Source organism: Dictyostelium discoideum, assembly GCF_000004695.1.
Source record: "Dictyostelium discoideum AX4 chromosome 3 chromosome, whole genome shotgun sequence".
Taxonomy (NCBI): Eukaryota; Evosea; class Eumycetozoa; order Dictyosteliales; family Dictyosteliaceae; genus Dictyostelium; species Dictyostelium discoideum.
In genome coordinates this window covers 6,019,096-6,046,989 of record NC_007089.4, presented here as the reverse complement: position 1 = coordinate 6,046,989, position 27,894 = coordinate 6,019,096, and the positions used below count along the sequence as shown (strand labels likewise).

The window sequence follows — 27,894 nt, the reverse complement described above, 5'->3', positions numbered from 1 at the left end:
TTTTTTTAATTTTTTATATATAATTTTTTATTTATTTAATTAATTAATTAATTTATTAAATTTGAATCACGATTTCTTGTTTTATTATTATTTTTTTTTTTTAATTTAACCAATTAATATCAAATTTATAATCTTGATGATTTAAAAGTTCAGATTTTAAATGATCTAAAATGGTTGATCATCTTTTAAATTTATAATTAAATTATCATTGTTGTTATGATAATAAAACTTGATAATATGAATTTTATTCGCTTTTATTGCCCTTGTCAAGGCATATTGAGTGATTTTAAAAAGATTTGGATAATGTTTAAGTATAAGTTGACAAATGGCGATATCACCAACGATGAAACCAAGAGTGAACATATTATCACATTGAGTTGAGTAATCTTTAATTTGTTGTTCAGTTTTATTGATTATAATTTCATCATTTTTAATTTTAAATTTATCATAAACTCTTTGAATAATTTCTTGACATTCTTTAGATTCAATTATTGGTGCACCAAATAGATTTTGAAATCTTTGATTGTTTTTTTTTAAAATTAAATAAAATCTTTTTTGTTTGTCTAACTAATATTCTTATTTATTTTTTAAAATAACTTATAAGGAATTATAAAAAAAAAAAAAATAAAATAAAATTAAATAAAATAAAAAGTAATTTTGAAACATATGTTCCACAAAAAAAAAAAAAAAAAAAAAAAAAATTTAAAAAAACTAAAAATGATTAAAAATTTAAGAAAAAAGAATTTGATTTTATAAAAAAAAAAATGAAAAAATAAAAAATTAAATAGATTATTACAACCAATTGGATTTTAATAAAAAAAACATCCACCCATCCAAAAAAAAAAAAAAAAAAAAAAAAAAAAAACAAAAAGAAAATAAATTATAATAAAAAAAAAAATTGAATTTTTTTCAATAAAAAAAAAAAAAAAGGTTATTTTTAGTCTGTGATTGCTTTTTTTCTTTTTTTTTTTTTTCACTTTTTTTTTTTATTTATAAATAAAATTTAAAATTCACAATAATGGCTTTCCAAACAAAAAACCAAACTAACATACAAACATACATACAAACAAACAAATAAACAAATAAATATATAAATAATAATTAAATATATATATAAAAAAAAAAAAAAAATGCAAGCAATTAAATGTGTAGTTGTAGGTGATGGTGCGGTTGGTAAAACATGTCTTTTAATTTCTTATACAACTAACGCTTTTCCTGGAGAGTATATCCCAACAGTTTTCGAGTAAGTACTACTAATGGATAGGCTAATTAAAAAAAAAAAAAAAAAAAAAAAAAAAAAAAAAAAAAAAAAAAAAAAAAAAAAAAAAAAAAAAAAAAAAATTCCTTTTCTCACCAAAAACATATTTATAAATTATAATAGTAATTACTCAGCTAATGTTATGGTTGATGGTAAACCAATTAATCTTGGCTTGTGGGATACTGCTGGTCAAGAAGATTATGATCGTTTACGTCCACTTTCATATCCTCAAACTGATGTTTTCTTAATTTGCTTTTCAATTATTTCTCCATCATCATATGAAAATGTTTCAGGTAAATGGGGACCAGAAGTATTTCATCATGCTCCAAATGTTCCAATCATTTTGGTTGGTACAAAAATGGATATGAGAGAAGATAAGGAAACTCAAGATAGATTAAAAGAAAAGAAACTTTATCCAGTTTCCTATGAACAAGGTCTTTTAAAAATGAAAGAAATTAATGCTTTCAAATATCTTGAATGCTCTGCTCTCACTCAAAAAGGTCTTAAAACTGTTTTCGACGAAGCTATTAGATCTGTAATTAATCCACCAGTTAAAAAATCAAAAAGTAAAAGTGGATGTAATATCTTGTAAATTATTTTAATCAAAAAACTAACCAACCATACTTAATGAAATGTAAAAACATATATCTATCTTCATTAGAAAAAAAAAAAAATAAAAAAAATCAATTAACTAAACATAAATAAATAAATAAATAAATTATTTCCATTTTTTTTTTTTAAGTAAATAACAAATTATCACTTTTTTATTATTTTTATTTTTAAATTTTCTTTTTTATTATTTAAAATTACAACAATCTTTATTTTTTATTTTTTATTTTTTATTTTTTTTTTATTATTATTACAGCTATTACATTTGGGGTTTTTAGTCAAAGTACTGCATAAATATTCCTTTTAATTATTAAATAAAATTCCTTGGGAATTGTTACCATAACTCAAAATAAAAAGAAAAAAAAGAACTGTTTATTTAAATAAAATAATTTTTAGTTTTTGTTTTTTAATTTTCCAGTGTTTTATTTTTATTTTTTTTTATTTTAATTATTCTTTTTTTTTTTATTATTATTACATATACCCCATAAAGTAATTTAAAGAATTTTAGTATTAATTGATGAATTCTTAAAATTTAATTTAGTTGATTTTGGAAAATCTTCTGCATTGATTTCAAGAGGGAATCCCATACCAATATTTAATAATTTTACAGTGTTTGGTATTGAATAAATTGATGATGGATAAATAATGAAACCAATTGATATAGTTTCAATTGTTTTTGGAATTAAATCTGGTGTTATTTTATGATTGAATCCATCACATAAAATTAATTCTTTAACAGTTGGTGGTATTGAATCTGCTTTTATTGGTTGTTTAATTTTACCTAAATAAAGTTTTTCAACAGTTTCAGGTATTTCATTTGGATCAACATAAAATTTATAACCTCGAGTTATTATTAAATTCTTTATTTTTAAATCAAGTAAATTTAAATGTAATGGATATTCGATATCTTCTAATTTTAAAGTTTCAATAGTGTTTGGAATTATATTTAATGATTTAATTTCATGATTAAAACCATCACCAAGAATTAACGTTGTTACATTTGATGGTATTGAATTGACTTCAAGTGGATATTTAATTTCACCCAATGTTAATTGTTCAATGGTAATTGGAATTAAATTATTTGTAATTTTAAATGCAAACATTTCATTGAATTCTAAATTTTTAATATTTGTAGGAATTGAATCTCTTTCAGCCACTCGATTTGAATTACCAAAATAAAGTGAATTAATTGTGTTTGGTATCATTTTGAATTTAATTTCATGATTAAATCCACCATAAAAACCTAAAGTACTAATATTTGATGGTATTAAATTCGATGTGAAGGGATAAGTAATATTAGCAAAAAATAATGATTCAACTGTTTTTGGTATCATTCTTGATATAGTTTCATTAAATTCTCCTAATGCTAAACATTTTACAGAGGTTGGTATTTGTTTTATTTTAATTGGGTCATTGATTTTACCAAGCGTTAACTTTTTAATAGTTTTAGGTATCATTTCCAATGTGATATTAGTTTTATGAAATCCATTTGTTAATATTAAATGTTTTAAAGTTGAAGGAATTGCATCATGGTCCATTGGATATTTAATATCGCCAATAATTAATGTTTCAGTATTATTTGGAATTATTTTTGAAGATATTGGATGTTTATAACCTCTAGTAAAATATAAAACTTTAACATTTGATGGGATTACATTTTCACTTAATGCATTTTCAATTTTATCAAAACTAAGTTTTTTAACTGAATCTGGTATTAAATCTGATGTTAATATATGGTTGAAATTATTATAAAATATTAATTCTTTAACTAAAGGTAAAGAACTTCTTGATAATGGATATGTAATTTTGCCAATATATAATCTCTCTAAAGTATTTGGTATTATACCATGAGTTAAATTAATATTAAAACCATTACATAGTCTTAATTCCTTTATAGTTGATGGTATTGAACCATTTACTAATTTTGATTTTATACTACAAATTATCATTTTTTCAACTGTGATTGGTATTACATCTTTGTTAATTGGATGATAAAATTCATAAAACCATACAGTTTTTATAGATTGAGGGATTGAATACCTTTTTAATGGATAATCGATTTCACCCAAATACATTGTTATAACTGATTTTGGTATGAAAATTGGTACAATAACATGATTAAATCCTTTACAAAATCTTAATTCTGTAACCGTTGATGGTATTGACTTAGGATCAATACGAAATGTAACATTACCAAAACATAAAGTTTTAATTTTAGTTGGAATATTTAAAGGACTGATCCTATGGCTATAACCATCATCAAAAGTTATCATCTTTACAGAATCTGGTATTGATTGTAAATGAAATGGAATTTTAATATTACCTAAACATAAATTTTTAATATCATCTGGTATCATAGTGTATAAAACTTTAAAATCAAAATCATTACTAAATTTTAATATAGTTTCACGTTTTGAAATATTATCTGACCCTAATAATAATAAAAAAAAAATAAAAAATAAAAATTAATAATAAATTTTTATAATATAAAATTAAAATCATTACTAAATTTTAAATAATAATTTTTACCATTTAATAAATCATAATTATATTGTTTAATATCATTTAAATCTTGAATTGAATGAATTAATAATTTATCTATTGAATAATGATACATTGGTTTTAATTCTTTTTTAATTTTAACCTTTTCGGAATTATGAACACAAATTTCAATATGTTGTTCTTGGTGAAAGTTTTTTCTAGAATTAAAAATTGTTTCCAAATCATTACAATGTTCAAAATCTATTTTTTTAATATTTGGAAGAACTAAATAAACAAGTTTCAAAGATTTTATTTCTTTTGCAACTAAACGTTGTAATTCTTTGAAAAGGAAATGTAATTCTGAAACATTAACATCACCAATGATTCTTGAAATGTTTAAATAAGTTAATTCTGTATAACTATTTATATTATCTAAAACTTTTGAATTATTAATTGAACCATTTAAATTCAATGATTGTAAACCTGTTGCTCTATAGGTTAGAAAATCTTGTAATAATGGACAATCTGATAAATCTAAAATTCTTAAATGAGGTGATTCAATAACAATTTGACTTAATTTATTACAACCACTAGCTTTGAAATGAGTTAATGATGGTAAAGTTATAATACTACTACTTAAAAATATATAATAACCAAAATATATTAAATTTGAACAACCTGATAAATCCATCTTTGTAATTAAATTGATTTTAAATTCCCCAAAAGTTTTTGAATCAATACTTGAACAATTCTTTAAATAAACGTATTTAATCTGTGATTGTTTTATCAATTCAAATAATAGCTTTTCTTGATTTATATCATATTTGCTAAAATCTGTTTCTTTTAATAAATCTTCGAGTTGATGATCTGTAATTGTAATGTTTGCTTGTTTATTCATTTTCAATTGTTCCAATACTTCATCAATGTTTGAAAAATGTTGTTTCATTTCTTTGAATGCTATCTCTGGTCTATATTTACCATGGAATAATTCTTTTTGTAGGGTTTTTGGATTTTGTATGTCTCTTGTAACCAAGATCATTTGTGAATCATTAATTGTGCAAGATGAGGCAATTAATAATTTATTTATATCTTTTTCAGTGATACTCATAAGGTTGGTGAATTTATCAAAGGTTGAAATTTTTTTATTTAAAAGAAAGGGTGTATATCTAATTGCAATCAATGGTTCTAATAGAGTTAATAATTCTAAATGAGTCATTGATTTACCTTTTATAAATTGTCTTTGAATTCTAGTTATCTTTGTAAATAATGATTTCATACTATCGGTACTAAATGGTATACCAATTATTGAATCTTCATGTATATCATATTTCATACATTTCAAATGATGTATTGTATCATTATGATGACTCATTAATATGTTCACCCAATCTTTAAATAATTTATCTATATCAATATTAATAATTGAATTGATTACATCTTGATGTATTGGTTCAAACATTTCATCTAATAAAAATAATACATTTTGAATTCTTAATATAACTTTACTAAGTAAAAAACCACCAGTTGAATAAGCTGCCGGTACAAATGATTGATCATTATCAATTGAAATCAATCTATTACAATTTGGATTTGTTGTTGGTGATATTATAAAATTTCCTAAATTTCCATCTGCATTATTAATTAAAATTGCAAATACAATTTGTTTTGATAAATTTGATTTATCAATTGTTTTTAAAATTGTTGGATCATTTTTTAATGTTGATATTATTGGTTCACCATAAACTTTTTGAGATAGTAATACTGATTCTTTATTTATATATACCAATTCGATATTATGTGAAAATGATCCAAACAATTTCTCTGATAATTTTCCAACTGCATATTCAATACCTGGAAATTGTGGTTTAAATTTAAAATAAATTCCTAATCCATATTCTTTATTTTCAATTAATATGACTGATCTCTTTCCACGCTCAATTGGTTTATTTGGCAAACCTTTTGAATCAAATAATGTATTCCAAATAGTTTCTGAAATTTTTCTTTTATTTACTAAACCAAAAATTATTTTATTATTATTATTATAAATTTCTTCATCATTAATAATTGGTAATAGATAATCTAATGATAGTTCCCATATTAAATTTGGATTAACGTGAAATAATTGATTTTCAATTAATGGCTTTAATTGACATTTTTGATCATGTGTCAAAGTACTATAATAATTTTTAATGTTTTCATTGTTTGCATTTAAACCACCACCCAATTCTATTATTTTAACAAATGTTTGAAATTGTTTCGCTTGTACAGCTAAATCTAATGGTGTTAAATTATCATGAATTCTATTAATATCTTCTCCAAACTCTACTAAAAATTGAATTTGATTACATAAATTATCATTTTTTGATTTTATTGCTGTATGTAAAATTGAAGAATTTGTTTTTATATTTTCAATTGTAATTGATGTGTTTTTTATAAATGTTTCAATTAATTCTGTTGAGATATCACTTTGAAATAATTTTATTAAAATCATATAATTTGATTCAACCCATGATTCATGAAATATGAATGTTTCTCTATTATTATTATCATTATTATTATTATTACAATTGAAATTATTTATAAATTGTAAAATTAATTTTAAAAATTTAATAGGACAATCAAAATGTTTTACTTTTGAAACTAATAATAATTCTTTAATTGTTTCAACTATTGTTAAATCTGGTTTCGAAAGAGGTCGAATTGAATTAAGTTTTTCTAATTCATGTGGTAAATTTGAATATTTTTTTAGTAAATATTTAAATTCTAAATTAATTTTTTTTTTTGTTTCTATTTCACTATAATCATAGATATGATAAATTTGATCAAGTGGATCTCCACCAATTTCTTTTGATGCAAATTTATAAAATAAACTTGCTAATGGATGAACAACTTTAAATAACTGTTGATGTGATATTTTAAAATTTGATTCTTTTAATGTTTTATTAATTAATTTAAATCTATCCAACATTGATGTTATCCAACCTTTATGAAATTTAAGTGGTAAATTTATAGTATTCTTAGTATGTTTTTCATCTTGAGAAACAAAATCGGTGGAAAATTTAATTAATGAATCATATAAATTTTCTTTTTCATGTAATGATAATAACCATTTTAAAAGTAATTCATTTGGATGATGCCCAATGAACTCTTGTATTACTTCTTTATCAATTTGTCTATTCATTAATGGCTTTAATATATACAATATATTTTTTGCACCAATAATATCTTCGGAACTTCCATGTTTTTTAATTTCACCACATTCAAATGCTCTATCGTTGTCAATTACAACCAATTTATTTAATTCATTTACTATTAAGTTATCAGGTTTACAATCTGTTGGGATAATTAATAGACTTGATAATATATGAGCACTATAACTTTTAATATCTAAGTTTTCAATTCCATATTGATTGTTTGGGTCTGAATGTTTTTGTAAAAATGACTCTAGTGTTTCACCTTTAATTATTAAAGATGCTTGAAGATTTACTTGACTCTTTTTTAAAATTTCTGATTCCACTTTTTTTTGAAATTGAGGATCAATTTCATAGACTTCTGTTGGGTTCATAGAACCCATAACTTTGTTATATTCTCTTTTTGGAAAAATTCCATTTGTATTTTTTTCACCTATATCTGGCATTATTGGTAAATCTACAACTCTTAAAAATTGTGTGGGTGCAATTAGTTCATGAAAAAATGTTGGGAATATTAATTTATAAATTTGATAAACCGCATCCTCTTTTGCTGGATTTAATAAACCAGAGTCACCATTTTTAAAGTAAACATTATTCACTGTTCTACCTTTATTTACACCAGTTTTATTAAAATGAACAAATCTATGCACTCTTGTATCATATGAAGAAATTTCATAGCCTTTTTTTAATGAATTTAATTCTCTAAAAACCAAATCTTCACCAAGTATTACTGGAAACTCTTCAAATAGAGAGTCTGGATTTTTATTTGGATCATGAGCTAATCTTATAAACTCTTGAATGAATTGTTCGTGAGATTTAATATAATAATCTAAGATTTCTATTATTTTATTTTTTATTTCACTAACATTTGTTAACTTATTATTACTAATATTATTATTATTATCATTTCCAAAGTTGAAACTGTTATCAATTGATTTATTTATTTTATTATGTTGTAGTTGATGAGTTGTAATTGGTTGTAATGGTGATATAGAACATATTGATGGTGTTGAAACTTCACTATCAGATTTATGATTATGTTGAATAGTATCATCAATGGATGGATGTAAAAATGATTGAATTTGAAAAAGATCATCTGCTATTGGTCTTTCTTCAATTTTTGATTTATCAATATAATTATTATTATTATTATTATTATTATTATTATTATTATTATTATTATTATTATTATTATTATTATTATTATTATTATTATTATTATTATTATTATTTCTATCAATTAGATCATTTTCGAAGTCATTATAATCAACATATATAGGATTGTAATCTCTACCATCATCATCATTTTCTTTATTTTGTTGACTATCATTTAATACATTGTTATTATTATTATTATTATTATTATTATTATTATTATTATTATTATTATTATTATTACTATCAATTTGATCATTTTCGAAATCATCATTTTCTTTATTTTGTTGATTATCATTTAATCCATTATTTTTATTATTATTATTATTATTATTATTATTATTATTATTACTATCAATTTGATCATTTTCGAAATCATCATTTTCTTTATTTTGTTGATTATCATTTAATCCATTATTTTTATTATTATTATTATTATTATTATTATTATTATTATTATTTTGGTTGTTGTTGTTGTTGTCGTTGTCGTTGTCGTTGTTGTTGTTGTTGTTATTGTTGTTATCAATAATAGTATTATAAAATTGTAAATTTAATATATCTAATTTTATTAAATTAATCCTTTCAATATTTCTTTTTATGGGTATAAATACTCCTTCATTTGAAGATTTAATAAAACTATGGGTTTTTTTATGGTTTAATAAATCTCTTGGGGATTTTAATTCATTAAATATTTTATTTTTGACAATTTCTTTAACATCTTCTTGTGTTAATTCTTCTAATAATTTTATTATTTTAACTTTAGTTTGTAAATGATATAATTCTCTGGTTGATATTTCCTCTATTCTTTTAAATAAAATATTTTTATGTTGATCCATTTTCCATTTTACCTCAAAAAAAAAAAAAAATAAAAAATTTAATTTTGGAAATAATAAAAAAAAAATATGAGGTGTATTACCAGTTGCACTGTTTAAAAGAAAAAAATAATGAAAAAAAAATTAAAAAAAATAAAAATAATGATCAACTTTTTTTTTTAAAATTTAGAAAGTAAAAAATAAAATTTAAAAAAAAAACTTAATTTTTTACATCCAATCAACTTTACAAATTTCTTGCCCAAAAAATCAAAATCAAAATATTTTGAGCATTTAGATATTTTTTTTTTTGTGTTTATGACAAAAACATTTTTTTTTTAATTTTTTTTCAGTTTTTTTGCGATGAGACAAACCCTTTGTTGAATGATCTTTTTTTTTTTAATTTATTATTATAATTTTTTCCACCCCAATAATAAATCTAAAAACAAAAATGCATTATTAAAATTAAAAACAAAAAAAGATCAAATAAATTATAATTTCACTAAAAGATTTTTAAAATAAACTAAAATAAAAAAATAAAAAAAAAATAAAAAAGAAAAATAAAAAAAAAATAAAAAAAAAAAAATAATAATAATAATAAATAAATTAAGTATTGATTTAAAAACAAAGTTGTAATTTAACAAAAAGTGATTGTTTTTATTTAAAAAAATATTAAAAAAAAGCTAAAATAAAATTTTTTAATTTTTTTTTTTTCACCTTAGGTGCTGCGATTTTTTCAGGATCTAATTTGAAAAATTTCTCAGCTTTTTTAAGCGCTTGCAACAATAACTATAACAAATAATAACATTTATTTATTTTTGGTCGGTGAAAATAAGCAGATTTTTTTTTTCCCGGCTGTAGTGAAAAATTTCACTAAGCAGTGTAGGGAAAAATAGCGCTTTTTTCCCAACAGCCAGGAAAAAAAAAAATCTAAAATTTCCCTACAACACCCAAATATAGCAGCTTTAATAAAAAATAACAAATCTTAATTTTAAAAAATATTAGATAACTTAGTATCCTTTAAATTAATTATTTATTATTATTTTTTTTTTATTATTTAAAAAATTTTTTTTTTTTTTTTTTTTTTTTTTTTTTATTTTTTTTTTTAAATTAATAATAATAGTATTCCTTTGGAACTGTTAACACAACCCAAAATAGAAAGAAAAAAATAAAATAAGAACTCTTTATTATAAGAAAATTAAAATAAAATAATTTTTAGTTTTTTAATATTCCAGTTTTTTTTTTTTTTTTTTTTTTTTTTTTACATACTCCAATAACTATTGATGTAGCAGACATTCTTCTTGCATGAGAATTTTGAGAGATCTAATGTATAAAATAAAAAAAAAATGAAAACCATGAAAATATGCCAACAATTAAAAAACCTAACGAAAATTCATAATCAAGTTTATAATCTAAATCATTTTGATCAAATTTTGTTTGTGGATTGTTTATTTCTTTGTCTTTATTGTATAATTTAAATTGTGCCCCATTTTCATTTTCCTCATAATTATTATTATTACAATCTTCCATTTTATTGATTATTATATTGAATATTTTAAAATAATATTAATAAAAAAAAAAATTATAAAAAAAAAAAAGAATAATTCAAATAACAATAATAAATTAAAATTAATAAAAATTGAAAATACAATGGGGTAACTTGGAAAAATTATTGAAAATAAATAAAAAACACATATCTTTTATTCCAAAGACTGTGTTGTTTTTAAAAGTCCACTATTAAATTTTTTTTTTTTTTTTTTTTAAATTGTGAATATTATTTTTTTATCTTGTTGTTATATAATTTAATTTACTTTATTTTCTTATAAATTAAAATGACTGAAAAAATTTTAAATAAATTAGATGTAGAAAAAAATGGGAATGAATCAAAGTCATTTAAAAATAATAAAGAATTTGAAAAAATAAATCAAAATTATAACAATCAAAGAGTTAAAGATTATTCTGATGATTATAGACATTCTTTAGTATTTTTAATTTCTGGTTTATTTCTTTGGCTACCTTTAATTTTCAACCTTATATTTTTTAGATCTCCCAATATTCAAGCAAGAAGATTTTCTGTAGCATCATTAATAATAGGAGTACGTAAATAAAAAAAAAAATTAAAAAAAAAATATAAAAAAGCAATAATAACATATTAAAATTTCCTCTTTTATTCTTTTTAAAAAAGACTTGTTATTTTATTGCTACTGTTATTTCATTGACAATTTCTTACCTTTATCCCCCATTGAACTATATATAAACTTTTCCATTTTTAAAATAAAAAGTCAAATAATTGACAAAAAATAAAAATTAAATTAACAATCATTTTTATTTAATTTATCAATTTTTTAATACTATGAAGATTATTCAATCTTTTTTTTTTTTTCTATACTTTTTTTAGTTTTTACCAATTTTTTTTTTTATTATTATATGTTTAATAATTCCAATGAGAAACATATACCTTGTAACAATTTTATATATATTTTTTTTTAACCTCAACCACCATTTTTATTTCTACTTTTTATTATTAAATAACTGTGTTTTTACATCTAGAATTTTTTGGTTTTCCCCACATTCAAAAATTAATAAAAATTTTATTTGTAAACTATCCTTTTTAGGGTTTTTTTTATTTTCGTTTTCCTTTTTTTTTTTTATTTTTTATTTTCCTTTTCCTTATTTTTATTTTTTTTTTTTTTTTTTTTCCCGTTTCTATTTTATCTTTACTTTTTTTTTTTTAATTTTAATACAATAGGGGAGCAAGTCCTGAATTTAAAAAAGGAAATGAAATTTGTAAAAATAAATCAGAATCAAATTCAAAAGAATTTGAACATGATTATCCATTTTCATTAACATTCATAATTTTGGGTGTATTTTTTTGGTTACCATTACTTTTCAACATTGTATATATAAGATCACCTAATATCCATGCAAGAAGAATTGTATTTGCTTCAATAATACTTGCAGTATGTATACAAAATAATAAATAAATAAAAAAAATAAAAAAAATTAAAAAACAAATATTAATAAATTGTATTAAATTAAAAAAAAAAACAGGGTATTTATTTCATCGCTATTATCTTTGTTTTAGTTGTTGCTGGATGTGCATTTTTCTACTATTCCACCCATTAAAAATTAAAAAAATAAATTATATTTTTTACTTAATTATAATTTTAAATGTTTTTTTTTTTTTTAAGTTTATTCTTTCTTTCTTCAATTTGAATAAGTTTTTAAACTATATGTATATGTTTAATTTTTTTTTTTTTATTTTTTTTTTTTTTTTAACTAGAAATTTAATATTTTTTCTTTATTGAATTTAATTCTGATTGAATTTCTATTGGTAATTGATTAAAATAAGGTAATGCTTTAATATCAGCTATACTATTAAAATTAGCTTGACACCAAGTTTTTAATAATTTTACATTATAGATTAAAGAGATATGATAAATGTAACAAATGTATTGAATATCAATTTGAGATCTAATTTTAGCAGCACAAGAATCTTTTGCTCTTGAAATTTGATGAACATCACAAATGATAATACAATCAATACAATCATTTGAATCGGTTGGAATTTCTTCACTGTAACAATAATTTAAAAGTAATCTTAAACTTGATGCTGAAGTTTCAAATAATTCAATCTCTTTTTTATTACTTTCAATAAAACTACCACTTAACATTGTTTTAAAATAACTTGAACCTGTATATGCAAATAATTTATAACTTTCAACTGTTTCAATTTGTTGTTTATTTTTTTCTAAATATGCCTCATCTACCATATTACCATCACCACCACCACCACCATTATTAATACATTTAAATTTAATATCTGAATAAATTGAAGAGAATTTAGGATCTTTTAAAATTCTAAAATCTTCAAGTAATGTTGATGTTGGTAATTTATCTAATGATTTACCATGTGAGAAATTACAAAGGTATGCTAATCTTTCAATTTCTAAACTATGTGCTAATTCACCCAACTCTTGATTAGTGCTTTGTGATAGAATAGTATGATCAGAGTAAATATATTTCAATAATAATGATAATATTGAAATTGATGAAATTGATGGAAAACTAATATACAATACTCTATTTTCATTACCATCAATATCAAATGTACCAATTGATTCAATAAATGATTTTAAAAATGTAGTTTGAGTGAGTGGTATTTTACATTGTTGTTGTTGCTGTTGTTGTTGATCAACACCAACCAAAGTTGAATTATGTTGTAATTCCAATAATTTATTAAATTTATTTGAACGTGCTGCTAAAACAACTTGATGAGCCTGTATGAATTGTTCTTTATTATCATTAATAATTAAACGACAATCTGTAAACATTTGAAGATTTAAAGATTTTAATAATTCTTCACCAAATATATTATGATCTGATGATAATGATATCATAGTATTTGAACCACCTGCAGAAACTTTAAAAACACCACCACCACCAATGATTGGTGCATCGGATGAAGTAGTTTCAATTTTAACTTTTGTTAAATTAATCTCAAAATTTAATACTTCACCAAAACCACATTGAAGCGTACTATTATCACCATAACAGAAAACTTCACCTTGATCAGACAATGCTACAACATGTTGATCGCCAACAGCAAATGAATGAATTGTATAAGGGTTTAAAGCAGTTACTAATTTTGGTTGAGAATAATACTCTGAAATTCCAACTAAATTAATTAAACCCAATTGAGATTTCGTATTTACACCCCATGAATAGAGTGAACCACTTTCAGATAAAACTGTTGTAAAATTAGTACCACATGCAATTTGCTTAATGACTTCCTCTTGTGGAAGTGTTCCATTGGTTTTGCTATTGGTGATTGAGACACGTTCTGGGTAAAATGAACTATAGGAACTAATTGCTCGACCCAATCTACCATTCGTACTTGAACCACATGTATAAACTCTGCCTTTGAGATCCAAGAATACAGAATGCCAACTTGCACATGCAATTGATTTCATTTGAAGTATTGATGGTATTTTCTTAGGAGTTGATTGGAACCCCAATGCGCCATCACACTCCTTATAACCAAGTTTATAATGTAAATTACTGCCGAAACTGTATACATCTCCATTTGAGCCTAATATCATTGAATTATCACAACCCGCTGCAATTGCAGTGGCAATTTCATTAGAACCAAATCTATTGATAACGCTGATTAATGTTGGTGTTGGTACTATACTGAAATCGTTACCCAGGCCCAACCTACCACTTGCGCCATTCCCCCAAGAATAAACTTGACCCAAATCATCCATTGCCAAAGAATGATGTGTACCACATGCGATTGATTTGATACGTTTATTTGATAATTCTAATATTTGTGTTGGTATTAATACATCTCTCTTCTTTTTATGCCCTGTTTTACCATAGGAGCATAAACCTGAACTATACACTGCACCAGTATCAGTTAGAATTAAATTATAATTTTGTCCAAACTCTGTTTGAATTGGTGCTGAAATTTCATCATTAAATAACATATTGGTTGCTTTTGCACATGATTTCAATGTTAAACTACTTGTTAAAATTTGACCCCATTGATAAATTGATGTTTGTTCCATTGTCATCATTGATGTTTTCAATTTCTTTAATTCTTTAATAATTGTTTTATGATCCATCATCACCGCAATATCCAATGCTGTCATATTTCTATTATCTTTTAATGATCCATCAACTCCTTGTAAAACTAATAATTTCATAAACTCTATATTATTTGATATTGATGAAACATGTAATGGTGTCTTTTTTTATTTAAGAAAATAAAAAATTAATTATATGTATATATATTTTTTTTTTTTTTTTTTTTTTTTTTTTTAAAAAAAAAAAAACAATTCAAATAAATTATTAAATATAGAATATATTTATACACTACCTCACCATATGAATTTGGTAAATTTAAAAGTTCAATATTTTCTTCTAATAATTTAAATTTATCTACAATTGATCTATATTGTTGTGTTACATTATTTTCAACGGTTGATTGAATTATAAATGTTAAACAAGTATCACCATTTGAATCTATAAAACTAAAAAAATCTTTAACTTCTTCTTTTCTACAATAAGTTGCTAAAGATAAAATTCTTAAAGGTGGGAATGAATCAAATGTATTTAAACCATTTAGTATTTTTTCGAAATCTGAAATTGCATCTTTTGTATAAAATAATGACATTTCTTTTGATTTTAATTATTTATTTATATATACACATAAAATAAAAAAAATAAAAAAAAAATAAAAAAAATAAAAAAAATTTAAACAAAAATAAAAATAAATAATAAAAAATAAAAATAAAAAATTGGTAAAATTATGATAAAAAATCAAATCAGAATTTTTTTAGATTTTTAAGTTTATTAAAAAAAAAAAAAAATAAAAAAAAAATAAAAAAATAATTTAAAAAAATAAAATTTCAACCGACACACAAACATTGAAAATATTTGTTAATTTCTTTGAATATTATTATTATTATTAAAATTAAATTATTTATTTAATCCGTCACTGAAATAAAAAAAAAAAAAAAAAAAAAAATTAAAATATGAGAAAAAAAAAAAAAAAAAAAAAAAAAAAGAAAAATAAATAAACAAATAAAAGAAATTGGTTGGTTTAAAAAAATAAAACAAGATCATAAATATGTGCTCACCGGGTATAGAAAATTCTCTTATTCTTTGTTTAAATTTTTCAAAATATATGTTACTATTGATAATATAATAGAATTATGTCTCCTATATATTGCCCATACAAAGTGTTGAACCTAGACTCCATTTTAAAAAATTCAAATTTTTATTTTTTTTTTATTTTTTTTTAAAGCCAAAAAATTCAATTTCAACCAGAGATTTTTTTTTTTTGTTTTTTTTTTAATTATTTGCCCAGCCAAAAAAGAAATAAGTGTCAAATGTTTGTTTTTTTTTTTTTTTTGAGTTTCTTTTCTGGTAAATAATTAAAAATTTGAGTGATAATTTTTTTAAAATGGTTTTTTTTTTTTTTATTTTTCTTTATCATAATCAAACAAAAAAAAAAAAAAAAAAAAAACAAAAAAAAAAAAAAAAAAAACAAAAAAAAAAAAAAAAAAAAAAAGATAATAGAAAGAATTAAATTCAAAAATTTATTTATAGAACTTAAGTTATAAAACAAAAAAAAAAAAAAAACAAAAAAAAAAAAAAAAAAAAATTTTAAACCATTTTTTTTATTTTCTTTTTTTTTATTTTTTTAAACAATTGATTTTTTATTAAACAAATAAATATTTTATTATTATACAATTAAAAATAAATAAATAAATAAATTATTACAATTTTAAAATGCCAAAAACTTACATTTCAGCAATTCCAACGGGTGATGATAAAGATAGAGTTCATAAAACCACATGGAATTTTAAAAATTCTGGTTTTTCAATAAATTATATTCTTGAAATTCGTAACCATCAAGAAACAGTAACAATAAAGATGAATGATATTGTTGAAATACCATCAATCACCAGAGAATATGTAACAAGATTTACACTTGCTGGTGATACATTTTTAGTAACTCCTCCAACCAAATTTGTATGTTTTTTTTTTTTTTTTTTTTTTTTTTTTTTTTTTTTTTTCCTCTCTTCTTTTAATTTTTTATTATTTTTATTTTTAATACAATTAATATTATATTATTTTAACAATTTTAAAAAACAAAAAGCGAATCTAGCTATCATATTTATTTAATTTTTTTTTTTTTTTAATTTTTTATTTTTAAAATACAGCATACACATTTCCGTTTATATAGAAATGGTTTTGATGTTATAAATAATGATGAATTTAATTTTACAAAAGATGGTTATTTTAAGAGTAAAGTATTGGAAGTTATCTCTTGTGTTTTAGTTGTCGGTTTACCATATATTTTATACAAAGAGTCTGTAATGAATAAGGATGAATGTGTTATTGATGTTGTAAATGATAAAGTTATTGAATGTGGTTTAAACAGAAGATCAAGATCACCATCACCAGAAAAAGAAGAACCAGAACAACCACAAGAACCAGAAATTCATCCACATTTACTTTTCCATTTACAATATCAACAACAATTACAATTAGAACAACAACAACAACAATTACAATTACAACAACAACAGTTACAACAACAATTACAACAACAACAACAATTACAACAACCACAACAAGTTCAATATTGAACCTCGTATCAGTTTATTCATCCCTTCTTCTCCTCCTTTCCTCTCCCATTACAAATTTTCCTATTGGAATGTATTTTTAAAAATAATAATAATAATAATAGTAATAATAATAATAATAATAATGATAATAATAATAATAGTAATAATAATAATAAATATTATAATAGAAGTAAAATAAAAATAAATAATTATTTTAAAAAGAAAGAAAAAGTTTTATTTTTTGTAGTTTTTTTTTAATTTTTTTTATTTTTTTATTTTTTTTTATTTTTTTATTTTTTTGGAAAATTATTATTTTATTTTAAGAAATAAAGGAAGTGCAATTAATAAATAGTTTGAAAGTAGCTATTGTTGTTATTATTAGTATTGTTGTTGTTGTTGATATTATGTGTATAATTATCTATTGTTTCATCTTCACTTTCACAATCATCATCATCTTCAACTAAACTATTTACTTTTATATCAATTTCATGTTGAATATTTGGATCAATATCATCATCATTTTCAATTTTAAAGAAATTTAATTGATAATACTTTAATGATGCTTCATCAACATAAATATTAATATTATTTGTAATTTTGTTTGGTTTAGAATTATAATTACTATTATAATTACTATTATTAATATCAATATTATTAATATAAATATTAATATTATTAATATTATTGATATTATTAAAATTATTAAAATTATTGAAATTATTAATATTATTAAAATTATTATTATTAAAATTATTATTATTATTTGGTAAAGTGTTGGATGTTGTTGAATCAATTGAGGGGGAGGATATAAATGGATATTCTAAAGCCGTTGAATTTTGACATGGTGAAGAAGAGGATGAGGATATTATTGATGAGGTTGATGAGGTTGATGATGATAATGCTAATGAGGAAGGTGATAAAGATAATGAAACATTTGAAGTTATTAATGATGATGAGGATGATGCTAATGAAGAAGAGGAAGAAGAGGAGGAGGAAGAGGAAGAAGATGAAAATGGTACTGATAATGTTGAAGCTGGACAATTAGGATGTGAAACTCTTAATTGTAAATTCTTTTGTTTTTGTTGTTGTTTTTGTTTTAATTTATTTTTTTGTTTTTGCTTTTGTTGGTTTTCAAATTGTTTTTTCTCTTTTTCAAAATCTAATTCTTTTTGTTTCTTTTCAAGTTCTTGTTCATTCTTTTTATCTAATTTGTTTTGTGAATCGGTTTCAGCTTGTTTCTGTTTAACCAATTCCAATTTCTTTTTATTCTTTTGTATTGTTTTTTCAATCTTTTTCTCTTCAATCAATTGTTTTTCAAATTCCTTTTCCTTTAATAATTGATTTTCAATTTCTTCTTTTGATAATATTATTGGAGGTGTAATTTGTTTAACTTTTTTTGCTCTTAATTGTTTAAATGCATATGGACTCATACCATTAATACTTTCTTGAATTTCAAAAGATTCAATTTCTTTTTCATTTGTAAATTCAAAACCATTATAATTATTATTATTTTTATTATAATTATTATTATTATTATTTATATTATTCTTCTTTTTCTTTTTATTATATTCTTCAAAACAATAAATATCTTCAACTTTAATTAAAAAATAATTATCATTAAATAAAATATTTGAATAATTTAAACAACCAATTTTAGTTTCTCTAGTGTATTGATAAATATCAGACCATTCATAATATTCAAAACCTGTATTTGAATTTTTAAATGAGGTATTGTTACTAATGAAATTTTTAACATTACCAAATACATTTAGTTTATAACTTTCAATGATTAATTGATTTTTTAATATTGAAATGTCATAATTGTTTTCATCTAAAAGATTGAATCTTTTGTAGGTATTGATTTTACCATATTCACCATCATTATAGTAATCATACTTTTCAAAGATGATTCTATGTTCAGGTTTAAGGTAACCTAGTAAATGAAATTTTGGATAAAGTTTACAATCAGAGTAATGGCTATTAACAAATGGAATTCTACTTGCAGAGATCTTCTTTGACATATCTTTAATTGCCTTCTCCATAGTCAATTCAAAGTATTCCCAAATGAAACCTTCAATTCTTTTTGATAAACTATAGTCGGTTTGTATTCCAAATATTTTTGATCTTTCAAATTTTTCAGTTTCAATGGCTGCACAAATTTCAATTTCCCTTTTAATTAATAAACTTTCATAATATTCATATTCGTCAATATCATGAAGTTGAGACTTTTTCAATTTTGATGTTGTTGAGTTTGAGTTTGAGTTTGATTGAAGGTAATGGAGTTTTGTTAACTTTTCAAAATTTTCATTTATAAGGTCCTCCAATACATTTACTCTTAGATGTAATGAATTAATGTAATCACATGATGAAATAATTTTATTTTGATTGATTCTATCTTTGAATTGATTGGTTTCATATTCATCAAATTGTTGTTTAATAAAATTTGCAATGATGAATGCCACATCGGTTTTGTTTACTTTCTTTGCCATGAATGTTATGATTCTATTAGTTGGTGTTTGTGTTGTATTATTCTCAATTGCGAACCTTAGAATGTTTTTATAAAATTCAAAACCAACATTTCTATGATTATTCCAACCATTTGCAAATACATTTATCATTAAATCCAATGATGTTGGTTCATTGATTAAAACTGATAATTTGATTAAATTGGTATCGAATAATAACCCATATCTAAAAAGTTTTTCATAGAAATCATTGTCATGACAAAACAATAGAATTGGTATGTAAAGTTCTTGAGTTACGTAAAATCTTTCACCTTTTACAATCATTGATTTAATTTTCTTAAAATCTTTTTTTTCAACTAACATTTCCAATTTTTTATTCATATCTTGATTAATTTCAAATTCATTGTTGAATGGTTTACTACATTTAATTGGATTAATTCCAACTAATAAAACTTCATTTGTTGTTAAATTACCAATTAATGAACTATTATTTATTAATGATATTGTACTTTGTGAAATATTTGATGGTGAACTTATAATAAATTCATGATTATTAAAAGATTTTGTGTTTAACATTTTTTTTTTTTTTTTTTTTTTTTTAATTTAAATTAATTTTTATTATTTTTTTTATTTTCTTAAATTGTTATTATTATTATTATTTTTATTTTTCCAAGATTAAATTAATAATAATATGTTGTGTTACTATTTTTTTTTTTTTATATTTTTTATTTTTAATTTTTTTTTTTTTTTTTTTTTGTAAATTATAAAAAAAATATTATTTAATTTTATTTATTTATTTTTTGAAATTAATTTATTGAACAAATTGATTAATAGAGGAAAAAAGTGAATGAATAAAATATAAAAATAAAAATAAAAATAAAAAAAAAGAAAAAAAATAATAAAAACAAAAAAAAAAAATAATTAAAATAATATTATTTTTATTTTTTTTTTAAAAAAAAAAAAAACAAAAAAAAACACAAAATAGTATTATGAATAAAAATAGAAATATTACATGATTCACATTGTATTTAAATAAACACACTAACACACCCACACTTTTATCAAACACACTCAATCAACCACCCAAATTTTTTTTTTTTTTTTTTTTTTTTTTTTTTTTTTTTTTTTTTTTTTTTTTTTTTTTTTTTTTTTTTGTGAAGCTTAATTTTTTATTATTATTTTTATTTTAATTTTTTTTTTTTTTTTTCTTTGTGAAGCTTAATTTTTTATTTTCTGCTCTATTAATATAATTAGTTGCTGTGATAAAAAGTATAAAATTAAAAATAAAAGTAAAAAAAAAAAAATTTCCTATAAAAAAAAAAATAAAAAAAACTAATAAAAATAAAATATTTAATATTGGTTGCAGATAATTTATAAAATAATTATTATTCTTTTTTTTTTTTTATATTATTTTTAATTTATTATTATTTATTTTTAATATTTTTAAAAAAAAAAAAAGTCAAATTCTTTAAAAAATAATAATTATCTTCAGACCACACAGTCAATCCAAATAGTGAAAAAAAAAATATATATATATATACATGAAAGAATATGATATTAATTTTTATTTATTTGGAGATATTATTTTAGATAGATTATTTTTTTTTAGGACTCTACTTTCTTAAATATTTTGAATAATATTATTTTACATCATTATTAATTCAATTGTCAATAAAATTAAAAAATAAATACAAACAAATATATAAATTATAACATAGATAAAAAAAAAAATTTATTATTATTATTGTTTTTATTTCCAAACTTTTACAACACCATCAGTACTTGCAGAGATTAGCATTGGATTTGGTACTTCCATCATTTTTATATCTAAAATTGGTTCTTGATGATGAACTGTTGGCATTGAAATTGAAGTTTTTGATTTTTGTTGTTGTAAATGATTGATGTATTGTTGTTGTTGCTGTTGTTGTTGTAATTGATATTGAAGTTGTAATTGAGCTTGATGTTGTTGTTGTGAAAGGGATGAAGATGAAAGTGATGTTGACATTGGTTGACCACCACCACCACCACCAAACATTGCAGAATTTGAATAGAAAGAAGAGGAACTAGTATCATGCCAAACTTCTTCATGAATTTCATAAGCATTACTTGTATCATTTGAAAATTTATGAGTATAAAATGGTGGTGGTTCTTTGCCAATTGAAACATAATAAGATTGTGGTAAATTATTCCAATCCCAAAGTTTAATTCTTTTATCATCACCTGCTGTTATTAAAAATGGACAATTTGGTGGATTAAGTAATGCTCTTACTAATGGTGTTGGTTTGAATATAGTTACATTGTTTGAATTATCATTATTATTATTATTATTATTAATATTACTATTATTAACAATACTATTTACTAATGGATTTGAAGGTAATTGTGAATATGAACTTGTTTTAAGATTTTCTGTACCAAAATCATAACTACTTGTAGTAGTGGTAGTTGTTGATGATGTCATATTAATTGATCTATTCATTTGAGATTGTTGTTGTTGTTGTTGTTGTGGTGGTTGTGGTTGTTGAGGTTGTTGTTGTGGTGGTTGTTCATATGATCTTTTAAATACACGAGTTGTTTTTTTATTTGATAAATCAAAAACAATAACATTATCTTGTTCAGTTGAAATATAAACCCAACTTTCAGAAGCAGATTTTGCCAACATATATGGAGCAAATTTTAGGATACGACCATTTGAAACACGAACGCTATAAAGTGGTATACCAAATCTAAGATCCCAACAAGTTAGGAAACCTCTACTTGTACCAGTGACTAACCAGTTTCTATTTGGATCAATTAAGAAAGCTTGAATTAAACCCAATGAAGCATCATTTACAAGGTTGAAGGCGTCTTGTTGACTTCTTAAATCCCAACCGTGAATTCCACCTTTTGTAGTTGCATAAGTTACGACCGATGAAGAATTTGTACTATAATGACTAACGGAAACTATATTGCCACGAGTGGTTTCGGTTATATTCTTTACCGTTGATAGATTGGTGTACTTAATATTACCATTCTTTTGTTTACCACTTATACCAACACGGAAGACGTGAATTGAACCTTTATCAGATGCCGATGCAATCGAATGAGTTTTCTCACAGATTGAAATCGATGTGATTCTACCCTCTTGTTGAGCATAGGTTTGACGTGCTCTATTGGTTACACTCTTTTCCATTCTTTGACAATCCCAAATCTTTACGGTACCATCATTACTTGCGGTTGCAAAGAAAAGGTTATCACTACTAACTTGAATTTCATTGACTGCCGCTTTATGTTCAAAGAAATGACTTACCAATATACCCATTGGTCTCCATGTTGAATTTGGTAAATTATCTAAACCATTGCCATTACCATATAAACTACCACTACTATTTGTGCTACCACTATTAATACCACTATTACCACCACTATTAACGCCGCCACCACCACTGCCATTATTAATACCACTATTACCACCACCTATACTACCATTACCACCACTACCTACAGTACCAACACCAACACCGCCACCACCACCACCTACATTACCATTAATACCTGAAACACCATTAATATTACCGCCACCAGTACCACCAACACCACCACCAACACCACCAGATGATAATAAACCACCACCTAATACAGAATCAGTACTGCCTAAATCTGGTAAAGGCAATGGTACCTTTATTGAACATTCTACATTTGTTTCAACTTTTAATATTGTTGATAAACCCATTTTTGGATCTCTAATATAATATTTCTTTGAAACAACATTCAAATCTGATGGACTAACTAAATCGATTTTAACAGTATTTGGATTTTGTTGTTGTTGTTGACCAATTTGATTTGAATTCATTAAATTAACACTATTATTCATTGTATTATTATTCATATTATTATAATTATTACTATTTACACTATTATTATTACTATTATTGTTATTAATACCGCTACTATTATTTATACTATTTGCATTACTATTTGTAAGATTATTCATACCAACTGAAGAATTTAATACAGATGATGATAATGGTGATGATGAAGTTGATGTGTTGTAACTATTATTATTATTATTACCAACCATTGTATTACTATTTGATAATGATGTTGATGGCGTTATTATATTACCACCTGCAACACTACCTAATGAAACGGTTGAATTATTTAAACTTTGATCACCACCTCTAATTTTAACCATTCTAATTGGTATTGAATTTGGTAATTTTGTAACATCAACCACTGATGATGATAGTTGAATATTATTACTATTACTTAAAATTGATGGATTTAAACCTGTTAATTGTGGTGATGATGATCTACCTAATGTTGTTGTTGTTGTACCACCTGTCGTTATACCACCACTAACTTGTTGTTGTTGCTGTTGTTGTTGTTGTTGTTGGGTTATACTTTGTTGAGTTATTGTTTGTTGAAGTTGTTGTTGTTGTTGTTGAATGATTGTTGTATTATTTAAAACACTATGTAAATTTACAGTTGAATTTGTTGGAGTTGTTGAGTTACTACTTGTAGTTGAAGAAGATAATGTATTATTATTGCTATTATTACTACTACTTATAATTGTTGTACCATTCGTACGAATTACTATAACATTTCCTTCACTATTATTAGCACTTTCTAAATCTTTACATTTCTTTGATTGAAGATAATCAAAACATTTAATGATTTTATTTTGATCTGAATCACTTATACCAATACTTGTCATTTGTCTAAGGAATGCTAATGATTCTTCAGTGGATTGTGATAATAAACTACCAATATCACCAGATGTTGAATTTATTGATGAATTTGAAGCTGATAAAATATTTGGTACAAAGAATTTATTACTTAATGCACGTAATCTTCTATTTGATCCACCCGTTGAACTAACTAAATTTGGATTACCACCACCACCACTACCATTACTATTAAAACTTTCACCATTAAAATTATCATTATCATTTGCTAATATTGAATTTATAGAACTTGATAAATTAATTCTATTTCTAGCTATAAATTTAACGATTTTATTAAATGATTCTCTTGAGATTGGTGAATCTAATAATTGAATTAAATTTGATTCTGTAATAGTATCACTAATTTCAGCATTTCCATTTCCATTACCATTGAGATTAACTAAAAAAGGTGATAATTTTGGTTTAACATAACAATAGACATCAGCCTTTGATAATGATTGACAAATTTTAACAATTAGTGAAACAACACCATAACGTATCCAATTATTTGGATGAAGTAGCATTGGTGAAGTTTTAACTAATAATTCCAATAGGATCGGTTTACGTAATAGACCTAAAGAACAAAGTTCTGATAAACTTGATAAAGCTTTCTCTGTTACAAACTCCTCCTCATCAGTTAATGCCAATAGAATACAGGGATAAATGAATGATTCCAAACTTCCTGCACCAACCACAGTACAAACGGCAACTATATTCTCAAAGAATGCACATCTCAATTGCCAATCCCTATCATTCAAGAAAGTGATAATCAATGGTAGTACGGATTCATTGGTTTTCTGTCTACCAAAGAAAACACACAACCTATAGATATCGGACAGTATGATCTTTTTCAAAGTGTTGCAACTGTCCTTTGTTAATAAATCTGAAACCTTGTTAAAGAATTGGTCTTGTACCTCTTGAAGATCGGAATCGTATACTCTGAATTTGGCACGATCCTTTCTCGACTCCATAATTCCCTCAGAATCAGGATCACGATAATGTTGAGCAATCTCCAAGAACCTCTTTGCTGTTGTAGCCAATTGTGGTAATATCTCTGCGAATGCAATTCTAATGATTTCATCAGTTGATTCATGTGAAAGTTGAGAAAGTGATGGTAAAATGTATTGACCAAATATCGAGGACTCACTTGGTGGGAAAGTTTGAACCATCTCCAATACCTTTGCTAAACTTCTCAATGCTTCAACTCTAACGAGTGTAGGTTGCTCAGGCGATATCATACTCATTATGTATGGTACAATCTTTTGAAGTCTGCATTCGTCATCCAACATCTCTGCCAATCTAACCAACAATGATCCAACACATTTCACTTTGGTCGATGGGAATTGACAATGCTTAACTGCCGTATAAATCACCGATAAAAATAAATCCAATCCTTCAACCACCGTAACCTTTTTTCTATTTACACCAATATTATTATTACTATTCTCATTTATAGTATCTAAATTTGTATTTGTTTTACTTGTTTGAATTACTCTATTAATCGTTGAAGTATTAATCGTTGGTGTAGTTTGAATATTCAATTCCTTTATATTAGTAATATCAGTCTTATCAAATTCATCTGATTCCTTTACAAATTGTTCAGTCTTATATATTATATTTGCAATATTTTTACCAATATCATCTAATTTTGATAATGGTCTTTGTAATTGTTGTTGTTGTTGTTGTTGTTGTTGTTGTTGTTGTTGTGTAGTATTTATATTTGTATTTGTTGTAGTTGTAGTAGTTTGATTATTATTATTATTATTATTATTATTATTATTATTATTATTATTATTATTATTATTATTATTATTATTATTATTATTATTATTATTATTATTATTATTACTTATTAAAATTGGTGAAGATGGTGTTGAAACTCTAAAACTACCAATTGTGTTTGAATTTGTTGATTGATTTAAATTTGATTTAAAAAGATTAGTTATTGAATTATTTTTAAATATGTCAACAATCTCATCAAATTTATCACTGATACACATAACACGATCATCATTTTCTAAACGCATTAATTCTGGAATGAATTGATGAGCAAAGGAGAAGTATTGAGGGAAAACAGTATTCCATTTTGAGATGTATTTCTCTGGAGTGTAACGTTGATCGGGATCTTTTTGAATCATGTGTAAAATTAATGTTTGAATATTTGGATCTTGAATACGTTGTCTAATGATGGGTTCTGGTGAATATTCACCCTTTCTATAACTTAGTAATTGTGAGAAATCAAAGATTGGGAACCCATCTAAAAACAGTTCCGCAATTACACAACCCAATGAGAAGATATCCATTTTGGGTGTTAGCTCATTGTTTGATGGTGCACCTCTATTAGTTTCATAGAATCTTTCGGGTGCGATATAACAAGTTCTACGACCTGACGTATCGAAATAGAAGCTGAAATCGGCAGGGTTATCCTCTGGTATGAACGTTGGTTTATAACATGCAAAATCCGATAAATACACCCAATTCGATGTGGTAACTAATACATTTTCACTCTTTATATCACCATGAAATACACCCTTGAATGAACTTTGCTCCAATGCCTTCAATAATTGAAATGCTATAAACTTCTTTTCAATCATTGATAAGAATGGTCTTGTACTTAATCTATCATATAAATTATTATGAAAATATTGTCTAATTAAATAACCTGATCTATCTGTCTCTATAAAATGTTGATATGGCATTATATTAAATGATGGTGTAATATTAAAATTATCTTTAATCTCTATATATATAAAAAATAAAAAAAATTTATTTATTATTATTATTATTAGTATACAACCTCTAAATATTTTTTAAAATAATAATAATAATAATTATTATTATTGTTTTTTTTTAACCTACCTTTTAACATTATTTTATATTTTTCTAAAGATTCTTTAGTATTCCTTTTTTTATATATTTTTACAACAACATATCCTTCTTCACTATGATATGCTTTAACAGTTTTTAAGAATCTAGCATTACCTAATGATTTTTTGAAGACAATTGGTCCGATTTCATCTTCTAAATATTCTGAAACAATTGGTGCTCCAACTGTATTACCCATATTTTATATTTTGTA

At 22.8% G+C, this 27,894-nt stretch overlaps 9 protein-coding genes across 9 annotated transcripts; 3 read left to right on the top strand and 6 right to left on the bottom strand.

Moving 5' to 3' along the window:
• Positions 1-165: 165 nt before the first annotated feature.
• Positions 166-1,062, bottom strand: DDB_G0282791 (hypothetical protein; the record flags this gene model as incomplete). Its single annotated transcript, XM_635078.1, has 2 exons — positions 166-517; positions 1,049-1,062. The coding sequence occupies 2 exons, from the start codon at positions 1,060-1,062 to the stop codon at positions 166-168; spliced, it is 366 nt and encodes a 121-aa protein (XP_640170.1).
• Positions 1,063-1,130: 68 nt separating this feature from the next.
• Positions 1,131-1,850, top strand: rac1C (Rho GTPase; the record flags this gene model as incomplete). Its single annotated transcript, XM_635077.1, has 2 exons — positions 1,131-1,243; positions 1,382-1,850. 2 exons carry the CDS (start codon positions 1,131-1,133, stop codon positions 1,848-1,850), a joined length of 582 nt encoding a protein of 193 aa, XP_640169.1.
• Positions 1,851-2,361: 511 nt separating this feature from the next.
• Positions 2,362-9,530, bottom strand: DDB_G0282639 (hypothetical protein; the record flags this gene model as incomplete). The annotated part of the gene is made up of 2 exons (XM_635076.1): positions 2,362-4,298; positions 4,373-9,530. The coding sequence occupies 2 exons, from the start codon at positions 9,528-9,530 to the stop codon at positions 2,362-2,364; spliced, it is 7,095 nt and encodes a 2,364-aa protein (XP_640168.1).
• A 1,083-nt stretch (positions 9,531-10,613) lies between these two features.
• On the bottom strand, positions 10,614-11,033 carry DDB_G0282637 (hypothetical protein; the record flags this gene model as incomplete). Its single annotated transcript, XM_635075.1, has 3 exons — positions 10,614-10,685; positions 10,773-10,826; positions 10,875-11,033. 3 exons carry the CDS (start codon positions 11,031-11,033, stop codon positions 10,614-10,616), a joined length of 285 nt encoding a protein of 94 aa, XP_640167.1.
• A 302-nt stretch (positions 11,034-11,335) lies between these two features.
• Positions 11,336-12,629, top strand: DDB_G0282635 (hypothetical protein; the record flags this gene model as incomplete). The annotated part of the gene is made up of 4 exons (XM_635074.1): positions 11,336-11,485; positions 11,548-11,603; positions 12,253-12,463; positions 12,555-12,629. 4 exons carry the CDS (start codon positions 11,336-11,338, stop codon positions 12,627-12,629), a joined length of 492 nt encoding a protein of 163 aa, XP_640166.1.
• Positions 12,630-12,790: 161 nt separating this feature from the next.
• On the bottom strand, positions 12,791-15,681 carry DDB_G0282633 (ankyrin repeat-containing protein; the record flags this gene model as incomplete). The annotated part of the gene is made up of 2 exons (XM_635073.2): positions 12,791-15,253; positions 15,385-15,681. 2 exons carry the CDS (start codon positions 15,679-15,681, stop codon positions 12,791-12,793), a joined length of 2,760 nt encoding a protein of 919 aa, XP_640165.2.
• Positions 15,682-16,802: 1,121 nt separating this feature from the next.
• On the top strand, positions 16,803-17,665 carry DDB_G0282631 (hypothetical protein; the record flags this gene model as incomplete). Its single annotated transcript, XM_635072.1, has 2 exons — positions 16,803-17,045; positions 17,237-17,665. The coding sequence occupies 2 exons, from the start codon at positions 16,803-16,805 to the stop codon at positions 17,663-17,665; spliced, it is 672 nt and encodes a 223-aa protein (XP_640164.1).
• Positions 17,666-17,985: 320 nt separating this feature from the next.
• DDB_G0282629 (hypothetical protein) lies at positions 17,986-20,685 on the bottom strand (the record flags this gene model as incomplete). Its single annotated transcript, XM_635071.1, has 1 exon — positions 17,986-20,685. One exon carries the CDS (start codon positions 20,683-20,685, stop codon positions 17,986-17,988), a length of 2,700 nt encoding a protein of 899 aa, XP_640163.1.
• A 1,174-nt stretch (positions 20,686-21,859) lies between these two features.
• On the bottom strand, positions 21,860-27,879 carry vps15 (VPS15 family protein kinase; the record flags this gene model as incomplete). The annotated part of the gene is made up of 2 exons (XM_635070.1): positions 21,860-27,555; positions 27,675-27,879. The coding sequence occupies 2 exons, from the start codon at positions 27,877-27,879 to the stop codon at positions 21,860-21,862; spliced, it is 5,901 nt and encodes a 1,966-aa protein (XP_640162.1).
• Between the last annotated feature and the right edge of the window lie 15 nt (positions 27,880-27,894).